At 34.5% G+C, this 27,935-nt stretch overlaps 2 protein-coding genes and 1 non-coding gene across 4 annotated transcripts in view; 1 reads left to right on the forward strand and 2 right to left on the reverse strand.

Annotated features, from left to right (window-relative positions):
* The first annotated feature begins 376 nt into the window (after positions 1 to 376).
* Positions 377 to 5,264, forward strand: LOC106664798. The gene is made up of 2 exons (XM_014390791.1): positions 377 to 544; positions 4,610 to 5,264. The coding sequence occupies exons 1-2, from the start codon at positions 449 to 451 to the stop codon at positions 5,228 to 5,230; spliced, it is 717 nt and encodes a 238-aa protein (XP_014246277.1). The 5' UTR covers positions 377 to 448; the 3' UTR covers positions 5,231 to 5,264.
* Positions 5,265 to 6,903: 1,639 nt separating this feature from the next.
* LOC112126113 overlaps positions 6,904 to 27,935 on the reverse strand; it is a 302,358-nt gene continuing 281,326 nt past the window's right edge. Inside the window, exons 5-8 of one of the 2 annotated variants that reach the window (XM_024229996.1) lie at positions 22,930 to 23,013; positions 9,370 to 9,519; positions 9,097 to 9,186; positions 6,904 to 7,274 (exon numbers count right to left, since the gene is read on the reverse strand). In XM_024229996.1, coding sequence (XP_024085764.1) covers positions 7,106 to 7,274; positions 9,097 to 9,186; positions 9,370 to 9,519; positions 22,930 to 23,013 — 493 coding nt within the window. In that variant the 3' untranslated portion in view covers positions 6,904 to 7,105. Of the gene's footprint in view, positions 7,275 to 8,953; positions 9,036 to 9,096; positions 9,187 to 9,369; positions 9,520 to 22,929; positions 23,014 to 27,935 lie in introns of those variants that run through there. The other variant, XM_024229997.1, reaches the window with a different exon arrangement.
* On the reverse strand, positions 25,319 to 25,390 carry Trnah-gug. Its single transcript has one exon. It is a non-coding gene; the product is annotated as a tRNA-His (tRNA).

Below are 27,935 nucleotides of genomic sequence, written 5' to 3' on the forward strand. Positions count from 1 at the left end.
ATGATAAGTAAAACAAATTGGTGGTAACTTAAGACTTTCAAAAAGTGTTCATCGAAAAATAATTATTAGAAGAAAAGAAGTAAAACGAACATAAAAATGACCAAACTATTGATAATCATTAAATTTATTACTTCAGAAGCTATAAAAGGATAATTTTATTAACTGTTATAACATAATTCTAGCCTTCGAATGATTATTTGAAAATACCATTAGATGCAAAATTGCGAATAATGTTTTAAACGAATAAAACATTTTTTTAAAAATTATTTTATCTTCTCTGCCCTGAAGAAAACAAAATCATCCCATCGAGGTATTGAACATTTTTAGTCGACTATCATATGTTTTTATAACAATAACACTGGATAGTAACCTTCGAAATATATTTGTTTCAAGTTAACCGGCAGGTTATTTTCTTTTTGTCTTAGTTTTACAGTTTTATTAGTCTTTCATGGATTATGTGGCGGAAAAACTTTTCGGCGCGGACATTGTTGAGATGGCGACAGCCGTCCTCCCCCCAGGGGAATGCTGTGTCAATTTTATTGCTGTAAGTGGACAATATTAGATTTAAACCAAGTTTCAAGTTCCACCGACGGAATAAGGTAGCAAAAAGAAGTACAAAATAATGCGATAAATGAACACGTACATAACAAAATACAATAAGATGTTTATTCAATAAGTAATACAAATAGTAGGATGCTTTATAGTCAAAACATTTACATACAAATGCATTCTTTTGATCTTTTATAAAAAAAAAAGGCCAATAAAAATGTTAGAAGCGAAATCGGAACTTATAGGCTTTTATTTAGGTGTACAGTCTGGTTTGTCGATTTTCCTGAAATGACATCAAAAATACCTTAATTTATTAATTAGATTGTTTTATGTGAAAAAATGTGTTTTGTCATTTTTTCATAATCATCATAATGGGTTCGTTCCTTACCGATTTTATTTTGAATTTCAGGTAGATATTGCTGGTTTAAGAATTTAACAGTTTCTCTCGTTGCCCCAATTCATAAAGATCAACAAAATAAATTTTCAAAGCTTTTAAACACGGCATAATATTTTACAACAATTTTTCTAGAATATTTATTTTGTAATAGAAAAAATTATATTTTGATTTGATATACAAGGGTGCCCGCGGTAGCCGAAATTTATCGCAACTGACTCTCGATCGTGGGTTCAATTTCCACCGTCCCTCCTTGAATTTCTGATACAAAATCTATAATAGAAGATAAAAAATTGCTATGGGCGGCCGCTATGAGACCCAATCTTAATTATATATATNTATATATCCCATTTTGCGTGGCCGGTGAGTCAATTGACCACAGACTTTACTCCACAAGACATCTTACTCACAATTTATTGACAAAAATTTAATGCCACCCCATTTCCTTCCCTCCTAATGCTGTTTTTCTTTCTGACGGTCATTATGGCATATAATTTCCCAAATGACCTTATTACTTACAAAACCCTCTAACACCTCCCAAAAAAGAAGAAATTGCATATCTATACAATACTGTTTTTGAGATATTCTTTTCTTCTTTTAGCATGGAAGGATTAGAATATCCAATGTTATCTACAACAAAATAACCAACACATTCTACTTCCTCGGGTAAGCCAAAGGATTCGCTCAACTGTCCAACTGTGTCATCATGTCCTAGACATTATCTCTTTACTCCGGTTCCTGACATTCCATTTCGTTCACAAACGACCTTTGTAGAGTATACGATAAATAAAATAGGAAGACAATACGGCAATTCAGTCGAGCAACATTCATCCTGTTATTTCGTCCCTAAACATGCATCATCATTGCACACTGTTGGATTCTTGGTGCAAAAAAGGAACTCGGAGTAAAATTAGTCTTTAATTTTATTTCAATAACGTTTCCGTTGGAACGGAGACAAAATAGGAAACTTTATGGTGTCTATGCATGTAGATAAATAACTGACCTGAAATCAACCTACAAGATTTAAACTTTAAACGTCATGAAACGATGTGATAAAATTTTCCCACGTCCTCTTGGACAAGCGATCTAACAACTTGTCACTATCACACGAAAGACTCCTTATAACTCCATACTAAAACCAATATCGCCATTTGGACTAGTGGTCGGGATTCATTCAAACGCTCGAAACATCCTTCATATTCAAACTGCTCAAGAATTCTTCGAAAAAATTGTTGACACTAATTGTTAAAATGAAACCACACTTAAATAATTAAGTATTATTTTTGTCAACGAAGTGATATAAATACTTTTTATTATTAAAAAATACATAAAAAATCCTCATGAATTGGAAGGAACAAAACTTTAAAAGCAACAAAAATTGTTAAGCTATAAAACAATACCCGTTTGTTTCTTTCATTACATTATAAAATATCAACCTTTTTATGTAAGGTTTTGGTTGAAATGAAAAAACTAGTGTCAGGAGCGGTATTCAAACCCACGACCTTCGGCTCGATACGCCGCTCCTCTAACCACTTGAGCTATCGTGACTTCGGACATTGCTTTCCCGTAACTCGGTCGTCCTTAAAACGACAATGAGGATCTTTAGCGTCCGCATCTAGCCTATTCCGCTTTATCGGACGATTTGTTTCTCAAGATGAGAGCTGACGCACCTCCACATACGACAGAATGGTGATTCTGCCGCAGCGTTGGTGTAGAGGCAGCTCAGCCCCGAGGGGCACAGACAACCTCGCTTCCCGCTTGTCCATTCCGAGTGGTTGGGTCCGCATTAAGCATCGAAACGTATGCCGCCAGCAAAGGGCTACGTAAGCCGAAATATATCAGCCTGGTCGCCCGCGCGCTCCCTAGATAGAAGGTTACTCTATCTCCCAGAGTACTGGGGCTTCTCCAGCGTATAAACTACCGGATCCACTCCGGCCGCGGTTTTGTTTAAAGTGCCGCCAATCGAGCTCATTACCTACATCTGCGTGCAAAGCATACTCGAGTAGTAGCAACCGATTCACTACCCATTCCTATCCGCCACTACTCACGCATTCGAGGGACTTTTCGGCATAATCATAGCGTCCTCAACGCTTATACGCTGCCGTCCGATCCGGCGTATCCCGTGAGGCCGGGTATATAACGATGGTCATACTCAAGTTTCGTGCGAAGGTCACAGATAGAAGACAGCCTCTTCTCGAAGTTCCCGCCAGGGGCGTCACCACGAACCACTACGAGTCCATCCCCAGAGTAACAGGAGCCGAACCTTGAAAATATTTCTGTTAACCCGTAGTACAGATGGTTATGCACCCTCCCCCGTCTATGCAGACAGAATCTGCTACCCTAACCCTCTGATAGGGAAACCGCCGCCACATGCCGACCTGAGTACAGCTTGTGCTTTAGAGAGGTTGCCACGCCCTCAGGGCTACACCATTATTTTGTAGCCAAGGTTTGGGAGGGGTCACAGGGAAGAATGAAGGAACCGGGATTGAGAGAGGGACGAGGATGTGGACACGAAGTACACCTTTCTTGGGCCCCGAGTCTTAACCACATTGTACCACCCGTCGTCGTTGAAGTTCCACATTAAGTGGGCTACAATTCCCTGGGTGGTCGTGACTTCGGACACCAACTCCCATCTCCACCTACAACCTTTCGAATTTTCCCTACTTTTGCCATTTTTCAAATGTCCTGTAGTCAGGAATCGATTCTCGCCGACATATGAAGTAGCCACGGGGAGCTGTCAGTAAATTTATACTTCGTTTTACTTATTAAATCTATTATATTAGTGGTCTGATTGTTCAAGTTACTTCTTTCAATTAATCAACCTTTTTATGTAAGGTTTTGGTTGAAATAAAAAAACTAGCGTCATGAGCGGGATTTGGGAGTTGGTGGGTGGTGGTGGAGATGGGGAGTTGGTGTCCGAGCGGATCAAAGTCACGATAACTCTGGTGGTTAGGGCAGCGGTGTATTGAGCCGAAGGTCGTGAGTTCGAATCCCGCTCGTGACACTAGCTTTTGAATTTCAACCAAAACTTTATATAAAAAGGTTGATTAATTGAAAGAAGTAATTTGGTCAATCAGACCACTAAATGTAATTGATTATAAAATAATTTAATTAAAATCCGTTCTTAGATAAAAATCCTCACCAGCTTATCCATCCAAACCTGCTCCCTGACTAAAAATACATTGGCCGAGATTCTCCTAATCAATGATAATAATAGCAAAAGTATAAAAAACTCGAAAAGGAATTATGAAAGAAACTTTAGTGTCTATTTATGGAGCGCGACCAGTGGGTTGTTTCTAATCTCTATGTAACTATTGCTTTATTTAAAATCAATTTGCTGTAGCATTGTTTTAACCCCATAAGGAATATACTTTGTTTTAAAAATAATTGTTATATATGAAAAAGATTGTTATATATATGACTTATTTGATAAAAACGAAGAATTTGATGGAATACGAGAAGAAGAAGTGGGTTAGTTAGCAATAGTGTTTTTTTGAAGGTGGGTAGTTGTCATGGTGGCTTCAGTTAACATCAGCTGTAAGTGAATTTATGTAGGTTTAAAATTAATTGCAGAGTGGCTACTGCAATCAAGACTTTTTTATGATTACATAAGATTGAACAGTAGATCCAAAGTTAATTATATTTGTTTTGTTTTTCTTTTTTTAGATGACTACTTTTAACTATGCGTTATATTACACGTCGGTGCTTGTCTTTGCCTTCAGCTTATGGAACCTCCTCAACTACATACTGTACAACACATTAGGAAAATACTGTAAAGTGTTTTTAGACGGACTACACGGTCTGGAAATGTCCATAGCCGTGAACTGTCTCGTCGCCGGTTACGACATCGCCCGGATAAACTCAAAGGTCGAAGAACTCTTGCTACTTTTGTCCGCCGGTTTCTACGTCTACAGGTCGCGGAGGGTAGGTGGGTTCCTCAGAGAAAAATTCCTCGTGTGGACGTCCTTCTGCTGCCTGATGTACACTGTTTTCCGAGGAAGGGGGGCAAGCGTCGCTCTCACTCTTCTCTACGCACACGAGTCCTGCACGCCGTTATTGGTGATCTCTTCGGTCGTGAACGAAGCGAAGAAAGACGCATATATCTTCTGGGTGACTAGGTGGTCCGCAAGACTTTTTCTCGTCTACCAGAGAATACTGATCGCCGGTTTTGTCCTCCACACCATATCACACGAGGCAGAGCTTTTATTCCTTCTTGGCGAGGCTTTTCTAACTTTTCAATTCATTTTCGATACATCTTATCATGAATTGGAAGGAACAAAACTTTAAAACAACAAAAATTATTAAGCTATAAAACAATGAACGTTTGTTTCTTTCATTACATTATAAAATATATTTAATTAAAATCCTATCGTATATAAAAATTTTGCTTTTAAGTATCAAGTATCTATATTCCATCTCTGACTAGACCTTCTAATAAACAGATACTACATCGAAATAATAAAAACTCCGAATACAACACATGACAAACCGTAATTGAAATTGAAAAAACAAGTGGGTTAAATGATAATTTTCAACTTAAAAAAAGTTGACCCCGAAAGCGTAATTAAAACCAACCCGGAACATAACAATTTTCCGGAGAAGAAAGTCACGGCATGAAGGTTAATTTTCATAAACGGGGTGAACGCGAGTCCGCGGCTGTCGTGCACGCGCGGCGAGAAATTTGTCAGAAAATTAGTGAAAATACTTGTTCAAGAAGCGGTTATAAAATATAAAATAAAAATTGACCTAGTACAATTAGAAAAACAAAAATGACAGAAAAATCCTTGAATATTTTGACATTTCCCGTTTTTACCATAGCTTGAAAAACTTAATTTTCGACTTAGAAAATCCAATAATTTATTTAACTTCACTAGTTTTCGTGGTCCACTTGACCAATTAATATTGTTCAATTAATTAAGGTTTATTAGTTGAGATAAAGAAGTCAGTGTCACGAGCGGGATTCGAACCCACGACCTTCGGCTAAATATGCTGCTGCTCTACCACTAGAGCTATCGTGACCTCGCTCCCACTCGGGCACTATCTTCCATCTCAACCCCACCTTTTTGCCATTTTTCAAATGACGTGTAATCTATTTGATTCTCGGCGACTAATGAAATGGCCACGGAAAGATTTAGTGAAGGTATACTTCATTTTAATTTATTAAATTCACTAGTTTTAATGGTCCGCTTGACCAATTAACATCTTTCAATTAATTAAGGTTTTTAGTTGAGATACAAAAGTCAGTGTCACGTGCGGGATTCAAAAGGTGGGGGTTCAGATGGGAAGTTAGTGTCCGAGTGGATCTAGGACTCGATAGGTCAAGTGGTAGAGCAGCAGCGTATTTAGCCGAAGGTCGTGGGTTCGAATCCCCCTCGTGACAATGACTGTTTTATCTAAACTAAAAACCTTAACTAATGAAAGGCAACAAATGAAATGGTCACGGAGAGTTTTAGTGAAGATATACTTCATTTTATCTTATTAAATTCACTAATTTTCGTGGTCCGCTTGACCAATTAATATCTTTCAATTAATTAAGGTTTTTAGTAGAGATAAAAAAGTCAGTGTCACGTGCGGGATTCAAAAGGTGGGGGTTCAGATGGGAAGTTAGTGTCCGAGTGGATCGAAGTCACGATAGCTCAAGTGGTAGAGTCGCGGCGTATCTAGCCGAAGGTCGTGGGTTCGAATCCCACTCGTGACACTGACTTTTTTATCTCAACTAAAAACCTTAATTAATTGAAATTTATTTAACATTAAATTACGTGATTTTTGCTACAGTTTTAGGCATATTTTATAACGAAGAAAAAAATTGGCTACATTCGAAGACAACAGTAACAATAACAAGATAATATTTTGTATTATTATATATTTTGTTTTATACAAAACAGAAAGAAAATACATGCATTGCAAAATAAAAAAAAATCGTATAAAAAAGTTTTGAATTTCTTACAGAGATAGTTTTAAACAAATACATGCGTATGAATCATAGAAAAAAACCAAGTAAACCAAAAACTGCCACCATCACAGGCGAGATCGTAAAATTAAAAAAAAAAAAAAAAAACTTTGTGGTTTCTGCGCTGTTCGGAACTCATTCGTATGAATGAAATCTGGCTAAATCTAATTGTAACTTTTCTTTCCACACTATTTTATATTTGCAAGCACGCTCTAATAATCGAATCGTAAAATGATAACAATAAAGGCGAGAACAAGAATGAGCCTGAAGCCTTGCGTTCCGAACTTGTCGATCCTTTGGCTTTCCAAGTTCAAATTGTGAGATAGGAGGTTGGCCCAGGAATAGGAAGAACCGATAGGCGACAACATATACTCCATCCATCTAAAAATTTAAAACGATTGCGTTAACTTATTATCAAACAATAGCTTTATGGACAATATGTGCTAACAGTATGACGAAAATAACTTTTTGCATTCACAGTTTATCTAAACAGGTTTTTATTTTAATATTATTGCATTAATAAAATTTAGTACTTCACTTTTAAATCGTATAATAGTTGCAAACTACAAATGCAGATTATTAGTTAAAGATATGTCGACACGTTGATACATATTTAGATAAACGTGCATACAGATCAACTGATAAGAAGATTGTATATGAAAACTTACAAAAACGAAAAGACGAATTGAGTAAAATAAGACAAAAATGTTTAAAGTTCTTAAATGCAAACACTTAAATCGATAAAAGTCGTTTTTGAGCTGGATTCGACGGAGGATTTTTTCTTGCCGATGTCCGGTGGTCTTTTTAAAAATTCTTAACACCTGTGGAGTCTATTCAACTTCAACATATTTACAAACGACAGAATTTATTTTTTTATTCCTGCGTGTGACAACAACGTTTCGATTGTCTGACAATATTTGGAATATTCACTGTCAGAAAAATAAGATTGATTGGAATCAATGAAAATCCCTTCAAAAACACCGAGGGTTTATGTGACCTCTGCTGTTGCGAACCTTAAAAAAATTAAAAATTTAAAAAACTCCCCAAGCTTTTCATTTTATACCTTTGGTTCAAATTTATTTACAGAGCCTAAATTTATTACGTGCATTTGATAGAGTTTTTAAATCCCTGTAAAATTCCCTGTAAATCGTTGGAGTTTCTAAGTTTGAAACATTTTTGCGGTTTTCGATGAAAAATCGTAGACATTTTGGAAGACGAAACATGTTTAGAAAAAATACCCTTTGATTTTCGAAAAAAGTTGTATTCAGGGGTTTTTAAAGTGCAAAAAACGAAATATTCCTATTTTCTTTTCTAAAAAAATATTTGAACTGACTTTGGTACGTGGCTCATTGTAGTTAAAATACATTCACAATACAGTCAAAAAAACCACATTTAAACAAAAAATAAATTAGTGTAAAATTGACTATTTTTCGTGGTCAGCTTGACCAATTAATATCTTACAATTAATTAAGGTTTTAAGTTGAGATAAAAAAGTCAGTGTCAAGAGCGGGATTCGAACCCACGACCTTCGGCTTGATACGCCGCTACTCTACCACTTGAGCTATCGTGACCTCGATCCACTCGGACACTAACTTCCCATCTCAACCCCACCTTTCGAATTTGCCCTCCTTTTTGCCATTTTTCCAATGTCGTGTAATCTATTTGATTCTGGGCAACAAATGAGATGGGAAGTTAGTGTCTGAGTGGATCGAAGTCACGATAGCTCAAGTGGTAGAGTAGCGGCGTATCAAGCCGAAGGTCGTGTGTTCGAATCCCGCTCGTGACACTGAATTTTTTATCTCAACTTAAAACCTTAATTAATTAGTGTAAAATATTTATATTCTCGGATAATACATAGTCTAAGTAACTAATATTTTCGACTTAGTATCCAGAAAAGGTTTAATTAAAGTGTTCTCATGTCTACTGCCTCTCCTTGAAATATATCCATGGGATCAAGTGGATTCTGGTTTATTATTTAGCAAATAATAGATTCGTTTTTACACCTGAATCGTAAGGAGATTATTATTTTTATACATTGAACACCTACAATCTGTGATTTCTGTTAACCGGTCATTATAGCTTCTTCGTAATAAATTCAACAGTGCATTATTTTAATAATCACCCAGAACAGCAATTATTCCTCTGAAAACAGTTCTTACTTGATTACTTATTATGTAAGTGATATTTATAAATTGTTACCAACCTGGATTGCAAGGATCGCGGTTTGGCCTCGGAAAATGAGATAGACCAGCTCAGGTGGCACATTGTAGGAGTGCACTTACCGCTCCATAGGCTGGAAAAAAGGAAATGTTATTTTTCGGCGAGGGTCGAAGAAGGAAAAACACAACCTAACGTTTTCAACAGTACTTCAATGAAAAAAAACTTGGAACTCTAATACCTCAAAACTTCGGTTTATATATTTTTTAAAATTAAAGAATCGATTTAAACAAAAACCTCCATAATTGATATTGCTTACTTGGAATGGAAGCCAACTATTTTGAATCGAGCAGACCTGTTCCTCACGGGTGAGTAAAGTGCTCTGAATTGGATCCCTTTTGGTATGCGACATTCCGTCGAGTTCGTTTCCAAATCCAATTCGGACGAGGCCCTGTCGGTGCATCCCTCCCTGGAAGGCAGAGAAATCAGCTTTTTTTTTTAAATATAAAACAGGAAACGATTTCCATTTGGAATGGGGGTGTAAAAAAAGTGGAATTGAGGAAAAAATTCAACTCCAAAACTGTGTTTTGCACATTCCTTATAATATGGAGTAAGTTAACCAATAACCGTACATCATCAACACATGTTATGAAAATCAAATTTAAAATACTGATCTATAAAAAAAATTCAAATCTGCTCTGATTGCATGTTTAGAGTTGATAGTTGAAAACACAATTTTCTCTCATTGTGTTCATTATAATAATCACAATGGAAGGTATAGAAATTTAACGTTTAAGAAAAGGGTCGCTTAAGTAGGGTGAGATGTAAGTTAATCTGGGTAGCCATGACAACGAGCTCATTAAAAAGGTTGAATCCTCATTTCAGTTGAAAATGCTGTCACATTTTATTCTTCCACAAATTTACAGAGTGGGATTCAAAGACTATTATAACTGTTCAAATAAAGCTAGGAAGATCGCTTATAATTATTTCTATAAGTTTAAGTTTTGCTTTCTTACTAGTTAAATATTATTTGATGAATTGTGTATCGGGGTCGTTTAATTTTATTATGATTAAAAATTTCTTTGTTTCTTAGTTTCCATTATCCAACAAAAGTTCGGAATAAATATATTTTTAAAACCCTACAGACTCTTTTTCTGCGATATAAATTTCATGCCAATGTAAGAAATTTATGGTTGAAGACGTAATTAAAGGCTTTTAATATTTTAGACAGTGTAGCTTCCGCAGTTGAAATGTTCCACCCCGTCTGAAATAACATGACGCTGTGACAACAGTCTCGTTTATTTTTTAAACCCCTTTACAGTTGGCATGGGAAACTTCGTATTTTCTTTTCAAACCTATAGATCCGTCTTGTTCGGGATTGTCGAGTACGAATTTAGAAAAAACATCTCAAATCCTAACAGACTCCATCGAATTGATAAAAATTGATAAACCATCAAAGCTACAATACATGAAATTAACAGTTCGAAATATAAACATAGAGAAGGTTTTGAAAATACGTTTAAACCTGAAAAAATTGGAGATGAACCAAAATAAATTCGACCGTAGGTCCGATAGCCGAATCTGCCTTTCAAATTAAGTCCGACCCAGATCACGTAGGCACTATCGTTGAAGGAATAGGGAAAGCAAAAAAGCATGCATTACTAAATTCCAAAAACATAATATTGATCCATTAATAGCAATTATATTATTAGAAGAAAAACAGAAACTGAAACTTTTTTTAATAATCGTTTAATAAAGATAAACAGTAAAGATTTTTCATCCATTGTTAGTAACATATCCAAGGTTACCAACAGTAACGAAATTGTTTAAAAATCGATCATATTTAAGAAACGTACTTTTGATAACTATATATAATAGATAAAATTATGACATACGCCATGCACATAAACATGGTGAAAATTAGTTATCTGTAAAACTATGACTCACTAAAAGTCGAATGTTCTTATCGAATTAATAATATATAATCTCTATTATATTAAAGGTAATTTATACATGTACTGTAAAAACTAAAAATAATTGTTGATATTAAGAAATCATTCGGTACCAAAGTTTAATAGTAAAAAAAATGTTTATTCAAGAAGAACATGTTATAATTATAAATCGTACAGAAATTGTTTAAATAAATTCACCAGTTTTCGCGGTCCGCTTGACGAATTAATTAAGGTTTTTAGTTGAGATAAAAAAGTCAATGTCACGAGCGGGATTCGAGCCCACGACCTTCGGCTAGATACGCTGCTACTCTACCACCTTTTTTTTCAATTTTCCCTCCTTTTTGCCATTTTTCAAATGTCGTGTAATCTATTTGATTCTCGGCGACAATTGAAATGGCCACGGAAAGCTCTAGTGAAGATATACTTCATTTTAACTAGTTTTAAAGAATTTACTAGTTTTTGTGGTCCGCTTAGCCAATTAATATCTTTCAATTAATTAAGGTTTTAGTTGAGATGAAAAAATCAGTGTCACCAGCGGGAAATGAAAAGTTAGTGTCCGAGTGGATCGAGGTCACGATAGCTCAAGTGGTAGAGCAGCGGCGTATCTAGCCGATGATCGTGAGTTCGAATCCCACTCGTGACACTGACTTTTTTTATCTCAACTAAAAACCTTAACTAATACCTATCGTAGGGTGCCCGTGATTCATTGTACACTGAAAATTTTTACGGCGCGAATTAAGAGTTTTTCATTGTTTTGCCTCTCCCGAAAAATAACTTTTTCGTGCATAAAATTGCACATTTCTCTGACTTGTATTAACTGATTGTATAGTGAATTTTCTGAATTGATAAATGATTGAGGATGGTTGTAGTTTAGGAATTATAAAAATAATGTTTATTTATTATGTTGTTAATGTATCGCGGTCCGCTTGACCAATTAATTAAGGCTTTTAGTTGAGATAAAAAAGTCAATGTCACGAGCAGGATTCGAACCCAGGACCTTCGGCTAGATACACTGCTACTCTACCACCTGACTTCGAGCCACTCGGACACTAACTTCCATTCTCAACCCCTCCTTTATTTTTAAATTTGCCCTCCTTTTTGCCATTTTTCAAATGTCGTGTAATCAATCTATTTGATTCTCGGCGACAATTGAAATGGCCACGGAGAGCTCTAGTGAAGATATACTTCATTTTAACTAGTTTTAAAAACTACTTCAATTCACTAGTTTTCGCGGTCCGCTTGACCAATTAATTTCTTTCAATTAATCGAGTTCAATTCAATTCAATTAAAAGTGGATCAAAGTCACGATAGCACAGGTGGTGGGGTAGCGGAGTATCTAGCCGAAGGTCGTGGGTTCGAATCCCGCTCGTGACATTGTCTTTTTTTATCTCAATTAAAAACCTTAATTAATTGTTTAAATAAATTAAAAAAAATATATGAACCATAGTACATAGCAGTACTAAGGTTAAGGTCCCGGGTTCGAAAGCAGGGCCACAGCATTCTAACCCGACACTTACAAACGGGCTTTTTTTCAAAAACACCGGCACCCTGAGGGTTTATTTGACCTCTGCTGTTGCGAACTCTCGTANTAGAGAGAGAGAGAGAGAGAGAGAGAGAGAGAGAGAGAGGGAGAGAGAGAGAGCTAGCTAATAATGCTACTTATTAACTGGCTGTATGGAAACAGTTTCGAGTGATTTTTCATCTTCCATTAAGAAAATCGTAAAAGTAATACTTCTTTACCAATATAAATAAAAAGGGTTGGCAGCACTCAATTTGTAGAAATGCATACTACCATAGCACGGAACTGATGAAGTAGCATAAAAATACATTTCACAAATGGGGAAATAAACAAAACTAAAGGTGCCAGGCATATTAAACGTACGATTAAAAACCGTCATCAAAACTGTCAAATGTTTTAAAATTGCTTCAGTTAATCAGAGTAAAATATAGGGGCGTGATTGGGCTCTATGTCTATCTATGACCGCACTGGCATCGAGAAAACATCTAAACAACATGGTATTTTCAACAGTGAATCTATTTGTAATTTATGGACTTAGGATGAAGAGCTGCCAATCATATTATTTTCGAAAGCGAAGCAAATTCTCAATGGAACTACGGTACGAAGAAGACGAGGGAAAAGCATAATAGCAATGACCCATTACTTTTAAAAAGAAAGTGTGAGTTTTCATTAGTTGCAATAGTATCTTTACAATAATAAACATAATAAAATTTATAAAACTAAAACGGTATAGCTGTAATTGTGCTTTATTGAAGTATATGAATTATTCTCCATTGAAAATATATATACCTAAAATTGTAACGTCTTATTAAGTGAGTTGGAAATGAAAAATAGTTGAAGTAGAAAAGAAGAAACTAACGAAGAAAGCGAGAACGAGAACGAGAGCGAGAGCGAGAGAGAGAGAGAGAGAGAGAGAGAGAGAGCGAGAGAGAGAGAGAGGGAGAGAGAGAGAGAGAGAAAAGCAAGAACGTAAAAAGAAGCTATTATTTTTGTATGTTGTAACTTATTCGTTTTTCTCCAGGTATAGTTTCAGGAGGATACGCATACTATTTCCTTACGCAATCTAAAAAACGCCCCGAATGTAATAAGACGATCGAAATTACATTGTCGTAAAAAGAGAGTGCGCATATAACAGGGGCGGCAGGGTTATGCTGAAATGCAATCTTGACGACAGAGACAAATGCGCCAGCATATGAGCACATCCGTCAGAAAAGCTATCAAGGTAATATCCTATGGAAATTTACAAAATCCCTTTTACGTTTTAAGATACACCTGATATACCTGTACGCCATCGACATGATCGTATTTTAATGATGATCCATGATATTTTTTAACTTTTACTTAAGTTGTACGCTTTTAACAAAGAACTAAAAAAATAGTAACTTTTGTGTGCCGTGGGCGCTTGCAGTTAGGAGAAGTGGAATAAAAGCGTAAAGACAACTCGGTTAAACTAGAAAAAAAAGGCCCCGGGTGATTGAACACGCCGTTAAAGTCGTTTATTCCTAAATTGAAGTTTGCCTCGGTGTTTGTTCCGGTCGCACAAGATGAAAAGTTGGAAAGTTAGCGAACTAACTTGTACATTTACCACTCCGTAGTTGTAATGTGTCCCGCGGCGCTGGATTTTTGACAAAAAGCGTTTTGCTTTATCTTTATCTTCTTTATGTTTTATTTTATCTTAATATATATTCTTCAGAAGGAGAGAAAGAGTTTGAGAGGGAGACGTTTGTAACGTCTTATTATGTGAGTTGGAAATGAAAAAGAGTGATGTAGGAATGAAGAAAGCAACGAAGAGAGCGCGAGCGCGATAGAGAGAAAGAGTGAGAGAGAGAGAGAGCGAGAGCGCGAGAGAGAGAAAGAGAGAGAGAGAGAGAGAGAGAGAGAGAGAGAGAGAGAGAAACAGAGGGAGACATTGATTAATTAAGCAAACATTGTATTTAAACACCGAAAGTAAGGTTCTCGTGGACCTTTCTTCCACTTAACGTGAGTAATGTTGTACATTGCAACAATATATATAATTATTAATATATACAATTTATGCAGACTCTTTTGGTCTTTTTGTAATTATTTATTTGACATGACGTTTTCTAACAGTAAGTTGCGTAAATATGTATTTTTGAGGGAAAGTGGCGGGGCCCTATGCGTCCTCTTTAGCATATCTCCATTTGAGTACCATACCTCCTGAAAAACATTATTGTCGATGTTAACGGAAAAATTGCTCATGAAAAACCCATTTACCTTTACTTTAACAAATCCTTTGCATTAACAAAATCGTTACCGTATTTTCCAGAAACTGGGAAAACTACTTATTAATTTTACCAAGAACTAACAGTTATAACATACGTTAGCAAAAAAAAAAAGACATTGATTTAATAAGTTGGTCTAATATAAGTTTAAAATAAATAAGTAAATAAATTTAATTTAAATAATTTAGTTTAAATTTAGTTTAAATAATTAAATAAATAAGGTAGTGTAACAAATTCGTAATAAATTGACAATTTAACTAGTTAACAGTTTCATAAATTAATAAATCAGTAAATTAGTGGATAAATATTTTTATAAGTTATTAAGTAACAGATAGTTAAATAAGTGAGAAGGTTGATTAATAAGAATTTTCGACAAAACAAGGCAAAACAGCGAGGAGTTTATAAAAATGTAGGAGGATAAAATATCTTTTTGGTCTTTACAATTTTTTTTTACAAATAGAAAACAAGGAAGAAAGTTTTACATATTTTTTATGAAATATTTCACGTTACAAAATATTTTTGGTATATAAATTTATAAGGTAATATGTATTTATTTATGTATAAAAACAAAACAATGAATAACAACAGAAGAAAAAGAAAACATAAACAATAAAATTTTAAGTAGGATTTTTGCCAGTTGTCATGACTTTAAATTAATTTACCAATTAGCTTTCAATTGTTTATGTTATTATATTTATTTAAAGACCACAAAAACTCATAATATAATCCATATATGTTTACCAGTCGTAATAACGATAATATTACAATTAATTACCCTTTTTATCTACGTTCGGCTCAATACGCCGCTGCTCTAAAGAAAAGAAAAAGAAAAAGAAAAATTTATTTACTATAGATAGCTAGGTTAATACATACACGGAGAAATAGATATAGATAGATAGAGAGAGAAAGAGAGAGAGAGAAAGAGAGAGGGAGAGAGAGTGAGAAAGAGAGAGAGATTGAGAGAGAGAGAGAGAGAAAGAGAGAGAGAGAAAGAGAGAGAGAGAAAGAGAGAGAGAGAGAGAGAGAGAGAGAGTGAGTGAGAAAGAGAGAGTGAGAGAGAGAGAGAGAGAGAGAGAGAGAGTGACTTTTCATTGAATCTTTACCGTTACACTTAAAAAAAATTCCTTGCCTAATATCATACATTTGGTTTACTTAAAACAAATGAAAATTAGAGAAATCCAATTTATATTTATCCAAGTTTTGCTCAAATCATACGAGTATGCGGGAAACTGCAACGAAAACATAAATAACAACATACAAAAATAATCTTTTTACGTTCTAGCTCGTCTCCCTCTCTCTATCACTCTCTCTCTCTCTCTCTCTCTCTCTCACCACACACAAACACATACACACACTCTCTCTCTATTTCTATCTCAATCTATCCATCTATCTATCTATCTATTTATCTAACTATCTATCTATATCAAACTATCTCTACCTACTCTATCTATCTATCTCTATCTCTCCATGTATGTATTAACTAACCTTAAACGTCCCTCTCACATTTTCCTTCACGCTGTAACTTTCTTTCTCCGTTCAGTCTCTCTGTTTCTGACACATTCTCTCTCCCTCCCGTCCTCACCATCTCTCTGTTTGTCTGACTCAATTTCATTTTCTTTTCTCCACATATCGTTTTTTTACGAGGGTTCGCAGCAGCAGAGGTTATATTGACCCTCGGGGTGCCGGTGTTTTTGAAAACAAGCCCATTTGTAAGCGTATCGGGTTCGAATGCAGGGCCGCTGGATTCGAACCCGGGACCTTAACCTTACAGTGATGAGCGCCGTGTCAACGCCTAAACCGTTGCGGCCACCGACGCTCCGCTATCTATTTATCTAGCTGTCTATATTTTCTTCTTTCTTTTACTATACTGCCATTTACTATGGTTTATGTGTTTTTAAAATTCAGTGAAATAATTTTTATACTATTTATAATTGTACCTTGGTCTTCTTGAATGAACATTTTTTACTGTTAACCTTTGGTAGGGGCTGATTGCTTAATATCAACGATTATTTTTTAGTTTTAGCAATACATCTATAAATTGTCATTGATATAATACAGATTATATATTATTAACTGGATAAGAACGTTCGACTATACTGGTTCATAGTTTTACTGATAACTAATTTTACCAAAGTATACGTGCAGATCGTATATCATAAACTTACCTGTTATATGAACTTATCAACTATAATTTGTTATGTTCGATTTTCAAAGTATTTCCCTACCGTTGGTTACCTTGGATACGTTACCAACAATGGATGAAAAATCTTTGCTATTTATCTTTATACATAATTTCTCTTTTCCCCTTCTTTCCTTCTGCAAGGCTAATCATGGTTGTAAATAATATATTTAGCAATTTAAAATCTGCACTTTACGAAATTGAAAGACCATGTACCAATAAACTGCCTGATGTACTTTGATGATTTCTTTGGCCGGGAAAAACACATCCTCGCTCTTTTGCTCCTTCTCTCACTCTCTCTCTCTTTCTCCTTTGCTCTCTTTTTCTCTACTTCAACTGTTTTTCATTTCCGACTCATTTAACCAGACGATATATTTTTAGGTTATTTTCGTTTTAACTATTGGTTGCACTTACGTTCAAATAAAAATACATCAACAAATAACAACTACAGCTGTGATATAGCGTGTCTCTTCTCCTTTTTTGTTGGGTCCAACCCTGAATTAGGAAATCCGAAAACAAATTCCCAGAGGTTTTTTACGATCGGACCTGACTACAATTATTTCATTTATCGATCAGGCACCTTTTATATTTCATTTAAACCAAAGTAAATACGACACCAAATGTTTGTTAAATTTGAATCTTTAATTACAACTTATTTTCACATAAAATGACAATATATTTTATTAATTATTATTTTTAATTTAAAGAATCATTTTATCCTATAACAAACCTATCTCAAATCTACAAACCTTAATTTTAAAATGGAATTTGATTCTCGTTTTATAGTTCCATAAAGAAAGGTAAAGAAATTATTATTATTATTATTAAAATTTTCACCACCAAATTAGAAAATACAATTAAAATATTAACACAACTTTTCAAATGAAATATTATTTCTTTTATTTTTCTTTATAAAAATATATACCCTTTTAAAACTAAATTACACTTATTATTTTTTTATTTTGACGTCAAAGTAATAAAAATTAAATCACTTGAATAGTGTGCACACCAAATTTTTCTTTTTACCAAAAATAGCTGTTTACCCACACAAGCCAGAAAGGGATCTGTTCTAGGACTTGAAAAAAATAGCCCTTTCTTGGCCCCTACTCCTTTCACTGTTTGAGTGGTGGAGGGGCATGGCGGTTCATTTAAATCTGAACGTGACACAGCTATACCGCTTTAGTTTTATAAATTTTATGTAACTAATGGAAGCTCATACTTTTTTTTTTAAAGTAATGTCATGGTATATTGTTAACTCCATCACACCCCTGAATTTTACCCTGTCTAACTGAAGCAATTTTAGGTGTGACCTGTACTTTTCTGCTACTTCATCAGTTCCTCGCTGTTGTAGGGACCATTTCTACAAAATGAATATTGCCAACCCATTTAATTTATAACGGTCAATAAGTATTACTTTTAACATGTCTTCGAAAGTACTAAAAGTCATTCTTATTTGTTAATATTTCTTAAATATTTTCCTAACCGACAATGGAAAAACTCTCGGAACCGTTTCCATAAATCCAGTTAATAAGTAGCATTTATTTAATAATCTAAGCCTTATCGCTTTTAAATGGTTTTTTAATATAGAGTTTCGGGTTTTTGAAATACGAGCTGACGGCACGCAATTCAAATAGGTCATGGACCTGAAGTATACTATGTAAAATCTGGTGAAATCATATCATATTTAATAAAAAATATATCAATCATCACTTTATTTAAATGTAATTCACTAGTTTCGTGGTCCGCTTGACCAATTAATACAATTAATTAAGGTTTTCAGTTGAGATAAAAAAGTCAATGGCACGAGCGGGATTCGAACGCACGTTCTTCGGCTTGATACGCCGCTGCTCTACCACTTGAGCTATCGTGACCTCGATCCACTCGGACACCAACCTCCCATCTCAACCGCACCTTTTGAATTTTCCCTCCTTTTTGCCATTTTTCAAATGTCGTGTAAATAATTTGATTCTCGGCGACAAATGAAATGGTCACGGAGAGCTTTAGTGAAGTATACTTCATTTTAAATATTACAATTAATTGGATTCGAACCCACGATCTTCGGCTAGATACGCCGCTGCTCTACCATTTGATCTATTGTGGCCTCGATCCACTCGGACACTAACTTCCCATCAAAATTCAAAAGGTGCGGTTGAGATGGGTCACGATAGCTCAAGTGGTAGAGCAGCGGCGTATCTAGCAGAAGATCGTGGGTTCGAATCCCGCTCGTGCCATTGACTTTTTTATCTCAACTGAAAACCTTAATTAATTGTAAGATGTAATGTTGTTTTTTCTGTTATAAACATTTGCTTTTGTAATTTTCAGAAGTATTATAACGAATAAATAATATTTAATCAAAGACATATTTCATATTGTTTGGAATATTGCATAAAATAAATGTAATTTAACTATCAGGAATAGATAGCGCAGCCAAACACAATAAATGCTAGAACCATTTTGTATTTAAAATAAGACAAATTGACTTGTATTTTGTCATTTGTTTATGACAATTTCCCAGGGAAGATTGAATTTCTTTTTGGAACTAGGATGTGGAAGCCGAGGGAAACACTCTTACATAAAGGCCACCTGAGGCCCTTGGAACCGAATACCTTGATACTTTAGTAACTGCGAAACAATTCACTCCTAAATATTACTCGTAAATTCAATTTCCTTGAGGAAAAAATTGGAGAAAAAAATTTTTAGTAACATTTTGTTGGAATTTTTTTCAGGAATTCTTCTAAAGATGAATATGGATTTTGCATGTTTTACCGTCTCGAGTGATATAAAACTTTTGTTTATCCAGTAAAACAAGGGAAAAGTATTAAAAAAGAGACTTTTGGCCCATTGCCCTTTTTACCGGTGGCCCAATTTAACAGGGAAACTTTACTAAAGGAAAATCTCGTATAGCTTTGAGCCGACAAATCCTCTTGGCCTGTTAAATTATTTATGGTCTTAAGTCAGTAGTTGCCAAGTGAAAGATTCAGAACGGGAAACCTGCATTATTTTTTTCCCTTTATCCATTCGCACAGGCCGTTTATGAAATTTCGCGCAAGAACTAATCTCTCCATGACAGAATCAAAGCGTGGTATGCGTTTTTTTTCTACGAAGGAATTCGTTAATTATTTGAATACTTACTGATGAATACTGATGAATTATTGACATACTTATGGAAAAAACTGTAAAATACATTTTACTCAATCCAACTCTAAACTTGATTATCATATCGATATTTATTATCTTCATATTAAAAAATTTCAGTTAATGATTATTCGGAAATCGTAGATGCGGTCTGGTGTGATGTAGGTTTCAGAAAAACATTTTCTTTATCGTGTCAACGTTTCGGTCTTTATTGAGATCATCTTCAGGGCCTGGAATTTATATTATCATATCACACAAAACACATATTATAGGGAATACTAAGAATAAGGGGGGGTTGTATTCCCGATATGCAGCCTTCTGGCTTATTGATTTTTCCCCAGTACTTGGATCAGTTTAATCGACTCGATCCTCCTTTTAAGGTAATAGTAGGTCATTGACTATCATTGCAGCAATTTTTCTGCCTCCGTTCAGTGGTTCCTTCCCAATTGAAGATTATATGGGCCGCAGTTCCTTTCTACTCATTGCATAATCTACAAATAGGGTTTTTAGGGTGTATTTTCTCAGATACCAGCGAGCAGAATATAACCCAATCTCTCCCTGAGTTTTACTCTATTTAACTATAGCAATGTATTTGCCAGTTGTGAATTTACTGCCTTGTAAGTCTGGAGTCCGCCCAATTCTTCGTTTGTTTTTGTGGACTTATGAGAAGAAGGACTCAATTATTACTCTCTTATTACCGAAGTATAGGTTATGGGTCTATCGTCTTGCAGAATCTTCTAAGAATTCGGATGTGTGGTCATTCCCCCAGAACTCATTGGTGACCTCGTACTAAAGATATTGCGAAGTTGTTATATTTTCCCAGGTTTTGGAGATTTTGGATGCATTTCGTCTATTTTTACAAGCTTATGCTTTTAGGGCTACCTGGCTGTCTGATCATATGAGGTATGTTTTGTCAGTGCTAGTCAACAGCACGTCCATGTTTTGCGCTTAATTTAATTAGTTTTCTCCTCACATCTTCTCTTTATCTTCTCGTTAAAACTTTACAGGATGTTACAAAAGATCTGGGATCATATTGAAAGTCGCCATTTGTACCAATGGGTGTCGGACTATGTGAAAAATGTTTGATTTGTGGAATGAAATGTAATGATATATGTATGTTATCTATATTGAATTTGATTAATGATATTGGCGTAGCTGCGACTGAGTTTACATGTAACTGTTCTGTAATTGATGCTGTGTTTATCTCTGTTGATGTAAACCATTTCTAAAAAATTACGTTTATGTTTGTTTTGTTCTGTGTATAATATTTTTGGATTGTTGAAGTCGAAATTGTGTAACAATAACAATCTCTACCCTAAACACATAATTAAGAGAATAATCAATAACTACAACTCAACACTAACACCATCCACTATTAATAATAATGCTGTTGCGATGAAAAATGAAACACACGGAATATATATGTGAAGGTGATTTTTCAGAAGCCAGTAAGAAGTCTGTCTAAATGTAGTTATCTGTTTACCAGTTTTGAGTGAACTTTAACCATGAATTTTATACGACTGCCGACACTTCTGTAGTTAATCAATTATCATTTTGTTTTGTATGAACCCATTCTGAGATCCTTATTTCTAGAAATAGGTGTCTGATTTTGTTCGTTATTATCGTATGCTCGGAACGTGTAGTTTCCAACCAGTTTATTTGTTTTTATTTTTGGAGTCTGTATACTGTTCTTCTCCTTGTATGTATGTTTCCAATAGAGGTAGTTTTAATAGTACTTTTAAGGAAGATGGTGGTGTTACAGTCACTGTCAGCCGCTGTGTTACGGTCCCTGCATGTAATGTTTCTTAGATAATTAAGATTTCTCTCTTTCAGCATTGTCCATTGCTGGAGTTCCGTTATCCTTCTCAGGACCTTTTTATTATAAACATTTTGCACCCAAGAATTCTTGACCATGCGCTTGTACAGACACATTTCAAATGCCTCTATTATTTTTTTCCAGTAGGATCCAGTGTCCAGCTTTCATCCATATAACAGAATTACGAAACTCCCGAAGCCTACGTTTTTTTAGCTCAGAAGGAACTTTACAATTTTCTTTTTTAATTATTTCTTGAACTTATTCAGATATATGCAAATGCATTGATTATATTTAAGATTATAAATTGCTGATGGCAAAGATTGTCTCAGATTATAAATTGCACAAATTTATTTATTTAGAAATCGTGAGATGCGGTCTGGTGTGATGTAGGTTTTAGAAAAACATTTTCTTTATCGTGCTAACGTTTCGATCTTTATTGAGATCATCTTCAGGGCTCAAAGTGTTTGTCTTCTGTGTAATTGCACAAATTGTTCAGCTGGGCGCCTTTTTAGATGAATTGAAAAACGCATAAACTAAAATTTACTCCGCGCATTTCACATAAGATTGCATTCTTCACTCGAGGGGCAGTAGAATCTGTGTATGGATGTTTTTATATTTTAGTTTTATATATTTTGAACACGCTTCCTTTTATTTTATTTTAATTTCTGTTTTAAGTAAATTATGTAAGAGTCACATAAAAACCTATTGAGTATTTATAATTGGTATGTTTGTTTATATGATACGTATAAAGTTGTTTTTTTAATTTAAGTTAAATTTAAATAACAATAATTTTTAATTTAAATTTTTAAATTTAACTAAACATTAATTTATAATTTCTGTTTTTGTTGGTTTTTGTTCATTACCCTTTTCCCCTCCTCTACCCACTTCTCCTAATTTCGTTTCTTATCTCGTCATCATTATAGAATAATGAGCTCAGCAACAGACCCCATTTGCGGAATGAGATGAATTGCCAAGCCGGTTGAAATTTATGTCGTTACGTTGTCGACATAATTTTATTGCGTTAATTCGTGTTACCTGATGTGTGGAATGGCGTTTCCAAATCCATCGTCAACGGCGTTGAAATTCAAATAGTTGTCGAGTATTTTCAAAATTGCTTTTCTGAAAAAAAAAGAAGCTTTTATTAATTTGGTTCAAACTGGTTATATAACTTCATTAATATCAGCAATGAGTTTTATCTTAGAAATTACAATGAGAGTACATATAAAAGCAACGTTATCATTCTCTCTCTCTCTCTCTCACTCACTCACTTTTTCTCTCTCTCCCCTCCCTCTCTCTCACTCTCTCTCTTTCCACATTTTGCACTCAGTATGCCTCTTCTTTTGTTGGTTGGGCTTTGCATTTTTATTTCGTCCTCTTTCTTGTCCATCAATTTAATTTATACTATACACCTGTGTCAATCTGCATCTGTCTCTTTATTTCTTTTTCTGAAACTCTCACCTAGCTTCTAGTCTGGCATTTTGACTCATCATGATTTTAACTTATTTTCTTTATCTGTCTCTCTCTCTCTCTCTTTCTCTGTCTGTCTCTCTCTCTCTCTCTCTCTCTCTCTTTCTCTCTCTCTCTATTTTTTTTTTTACTTTTTAATTCCTTCTCATAACGTATGCACACTTTTTTCTACGTAGTATTTTTTCTTTTTTCCGCTTCTAGTCTGGCATTTTCACTCAACATGCTTTTAACCTATTTTCTTTTAATCACTCTCTCTCTCTCTCCTCTCTCTCTAATTCTTTCATTTTTTAAGAGCTTCTAATAGCATGTGCACATTTTTTTCTACACAATGTTTTTTTTCTATTTTCGGCTTCTAGTCTGGAATTTTGACTCATCACGCTTTTAACTTATTTTCCCTCTCTCTCTCTCTCTCTAATTCTTTTATTTTTTAAATCCTTCTAACATATGCACACTTTTTTCTACGCAGTATTTTTTCATTTTTCCGCTTCTAGTCTGGCAGCTGGACTCATCATGATTTTAACTTATTTTCGTTATCTCTCTCTCTCTCTCTCTCTCTCTCTCTCTCTCTCTCTCTCTCTCTCTCTCTATTTTTATTTTTTTTTACTTTTTAATTCTTTCTCATAACATATGCACACTTTTTTCTAGGCAGTATTTTTTCTTTTTTCCGCTTTTAGTCTGGCATTTTCACCCATCNCTCTCTAATTCTTTTATTTTTTAAATCCTTCTAACATATGCACACTTTTTTCTACGCAGTATTTTTTCATTTTTCCGCTTCTAGTCTGGCAGCTGCACTCACCCTCTCTTTCTCTTTCTCTCTCTCTCTCTCTCTCTCTCTCTCTCTCTCTCTCTCTCTCTCTCTCTCTCTCTCTCTCTCTCTCTATTTTTTTTTACTTTTTAATTCTTTCTCATAACATATGCACACTTTTTTCTAGGCAGTATTTTTTCTTTTTTCCGCTTTTAGTCTGGCATTTTCACTCATCATGCTTTTAACTTATTTTCTTTTAATCAATCTCTCTCTCTAATTATTTCATTTTTTAAGACCTTCTAATAGCATGTGCACATTTTTAATTCTTTCATTTTTTAAGACCTTCTAATAGCATGTGCACATTTTTTTCTACACAATGTTTTTTTTTCTTTTTTCGGCTTCTAGTCTGGCATTTTGACTCATCATGCTTTTAACTTATTTTCTCTCTCTCTCTCTCTCTCTCTCTCTCTCTCTAATTCTTTTACTTTTTAAATCCTTCTCCTAACATATGCACACTTTTTTCTACGCAGTATTTTTTCATTTTTCCGCTTCTAGTCTGGCATTTGGACTCATCATGCTATTAACTTACTTTCATTTAATCTCTTTTTATCTCTCTCTATCTCTCTCTTTCCTTTCTATCTTTTAACAGATACAGTATTTTAATTTTGTCTAATAGCACAACGAAAAATTTATAACACCATTAGTCCTTCGATTTTAACGCCAAATTTAATTCCCCACCCACTAGGTAAGGCTGCTTTTCCAATTATTCACAACCTACGCAGTCTGATTGTAAATTCACACGGAGGTTTAATTGAAATAGATTGCCGTACATGGTGCTGCGTGCGTTATCAGGGTAAAAGACTAACAGTGAGCATTCCAGTTCGATTAAATCACAGTACAAAGCCTTCCATTGACAATATTATCCACATTTTCTCCAGCCGAAATCTTATCCAAAATGATCAAATTCATTAAAAATTAAACAAACCATTGAAGTATATTTTTTAAATGACAGACGAAATTTGGAACAAAGGTTTGGCAATCTTTTGTTTAAAAACTACTTTTCTATTGTAAAAGGGTGTCACAATGCAACCATAATAAGCATACAGCTACCTACGGTACTTGACGAGCGTAAAAATATTTCCAATTATTTGAAAATCCTATTTGTATTTACGATTTAATAAAATAGTTTTTTAAAATAATAAAAAAATTAATTGCCGTGACCAGGATTCGAACCTGGGTTATTGCGGCCACAACGCAAGGTACTAACCACTATACGATCACGGCTATCCCGGAGGTGAAAGTTTTTCATGATCAACAAGTAGATCATTTGTTATGAATTTCTCTAATAGAAAGAATCAGAATTTGAAAAACTTGTTATCATGCTGTAGAAAAAATTATGCCTGATTAACAAGTAGATGAAAGTTAAACAGAAAGTGTGATTGAAATTTTTTAATATATATATATATTANGAGAGAGAGAGAGAGAGAGAGAGAGAGAGAGAGAGAGAGAGAGAGACTTTCAAAATTTATTCCTTTTCTTAGCTAAATTTCTTGCTAATTTGTATGAACTACTGTATCCTTGCATTGAGAAACAACCACATCAATAAAAATACAAGTTTAAAATCATTAGTTGGGTCATAAAATAATTTTTTCAAATATTATTATGTAACTGCGAAAGTGATTTATTGGTATTTAATGGCAGGTTGATGTGTTCCAATCGAAATAATATTTCTAGTTTATTTGAAGTTGACTTGTTTTTCAGCTATCATTGAATATATTGTTACTTTAAAAAAAAAATATATATTATAGAAAAAAAAGACGTAGGATATGCCTGTGAGATAAACCCGCTGTAGTTTAAAAAAATTTAAAACTCCCACCTGCAGAAAAAGTAGATGTATAACCAAAATACGTAATTACACTGATATCTCTTAATCCATCTCAACCGACATAATGATCATATTTTTTCTACTTTTTTCTCTCTCGTTTTGATTTTTTTAAATAAGAAAGAAGACAGACTATTTTTCCTCTGTAGGTTTAAATGTCTTTTGCGCACGGGGAGACAAGAAAAGGACATTAGAGCTCGACCCAAAATCCCCCCGTCACTTATTTCATTTTAAAGTCGAAGTAGGTCATTAATTTGAATTACGCTTTAACTTTTTATCTCTCTTTTAATTGCCTCTTAAAGAGTTAGCTTACCAATTTGTCCCGACGTGGGTTAATCGTGGAAACGTTGATCAAATTCCAGTGTCTGATAAAGATGTAAAACAAAAGTTTTGTCAATTATAATGCAACTACTAATTAATCTTAAAATCGAATTATAATTATAAAATACACACGAGGCTCTTACAATTTGTCGTTTGTTATTCTGCCAGTGTGCCCTTTTAGAATGCGGATTTTTAGCACTTAGTATTGATTAAGTTTGAATTAATACGAATAATCTTATTTTTGCATTGAAAAAATTGATTGCCGTAAAAAGGAGTCGAACCTGAGTAATAGCAAAAAGCAAGGTACTAAACCATCTACCAATAATATCGAAAGAGGGGGCGTCGGTGGCCGCAACGGTTAGGCGTTAACACGGCGCTCATCACTGTAAGGTAAAGGTCCCGGGTTCGAATCCAGCCTCCCTGCATTCGAACCCGACATACTTACAAATGGGCTTTTTTTCAAAAACACCGGCACCCTGAGGGTCGATATGATCTCTGCTGTTGCAAACCCTCGTTAAAAAAATCGAAAGAAGGATTGAATTCTGTCAACTTCAAAATTCTTTTAGTTGTAAGAAATATTAAAAGATAATTACCAATATACGATCACGGCTATCAGGAAGGTGAAAATGATGAATGTTCAGCAATCAGATAATTTTTTATTGAACGTTGAATTATCCTAGAAAACGAATATGAATTACGAGCTTGTTTTCGGATTCCGATCTGAAATATACCTATATGCATATATATTCTGAGAGAGAGAGAGAGAGAGAGAGAGAGAGAGAGAGAGTGAGAGAGAGTGAGAGAGAGAGAGAGAGAGAGGGTTGGACAGGAAGATGATAAAAATAAAATCAAAACAATACGGTGAGAGTAATAATGAAGGACATAAAGAAAAAAATATAGATTGCCAGTGGTAAAGAATATAAATTAAAGTCCTGACGAGACAGAGGACGGAATAAAAATAGAATGACCGACCGACGAACAAATAGGCAGACTGGAAGCAGAACAGAGAAAAAGGAGAGAACGAAATAAGAATGAATGAATATAGTTTTATTTAAAATTCTCGCAAATTTATTCTCTTACAATTAACAAGAAAATACATTAAGCTATCCATATTACATATTAGGGGATAGCATTAGATGATCAAGAAGTAGATCATATGTGATAAAATTTGAAATTATGTACATATAAATTAATACATTTATACATTATGACATATGCACATTGTGAGGTAGAGATAGGGAGAGAGAGAGAGAGAGAGAGAGAGAGAGAGAGAGAGAGAGAGAGTGAGAGAGAGATTTTGTATTTTTTGGCTGATCGAACGTCAATAAGACAATGCTGAAACTCCAGTTTTGTTTAAACACAAATAAATCACATTTACACACCTAACGTATATATCATTTTATCCTGATAATAAAAATATTCAAACACAAAATACACACAATAGCAATTGTCTTTAAGTCTAAGGACCACCAGTTGAAAATTCCACCTGAGCATTGGTAAGGTCAGGGGTCAGAAAGGGGAGAAATCGAAATTCGTTATATTGCGAAACCCAGATGTCGGCACATTGTCTTAACCTTTTGTAAATTTCTCTCCCCCGTTACAGCCAGCCATACCACGATCAAATCA

Source organism: Cimex lectularius, unplaced genomic scaffold, assembly GCF_000648675.2.
Source record: "Cimex lectularius strain Harlan isolate CLEC.00 unplaced genomic scaffold, Clec_2.1 scaffold105, whole genome shotgun sequence".
Classification (NCBI taxonomy): domain Eukaryota; kingdom Metazoa; phylum Arthropoda; class Insecta; order Hemiptera; family Cimicidae; genus Cimex; species Cimex lectularius.

Coding starts and splice junctions, on each gene's coding strand:
- LOC106664798 (XM_014390791.1), top strand. CDS start 449: ATGGATTATGTGGCGGAAAAACTTTTCGGCGCGGACATTGTTGAGATG. Junction 545..4,609: donor GCTGTGTCAATTTTATTGCT/GTAAGTGGACAA, acceptor TTCTTTTTTTAG/ATGACTACTTTTAACTATGC.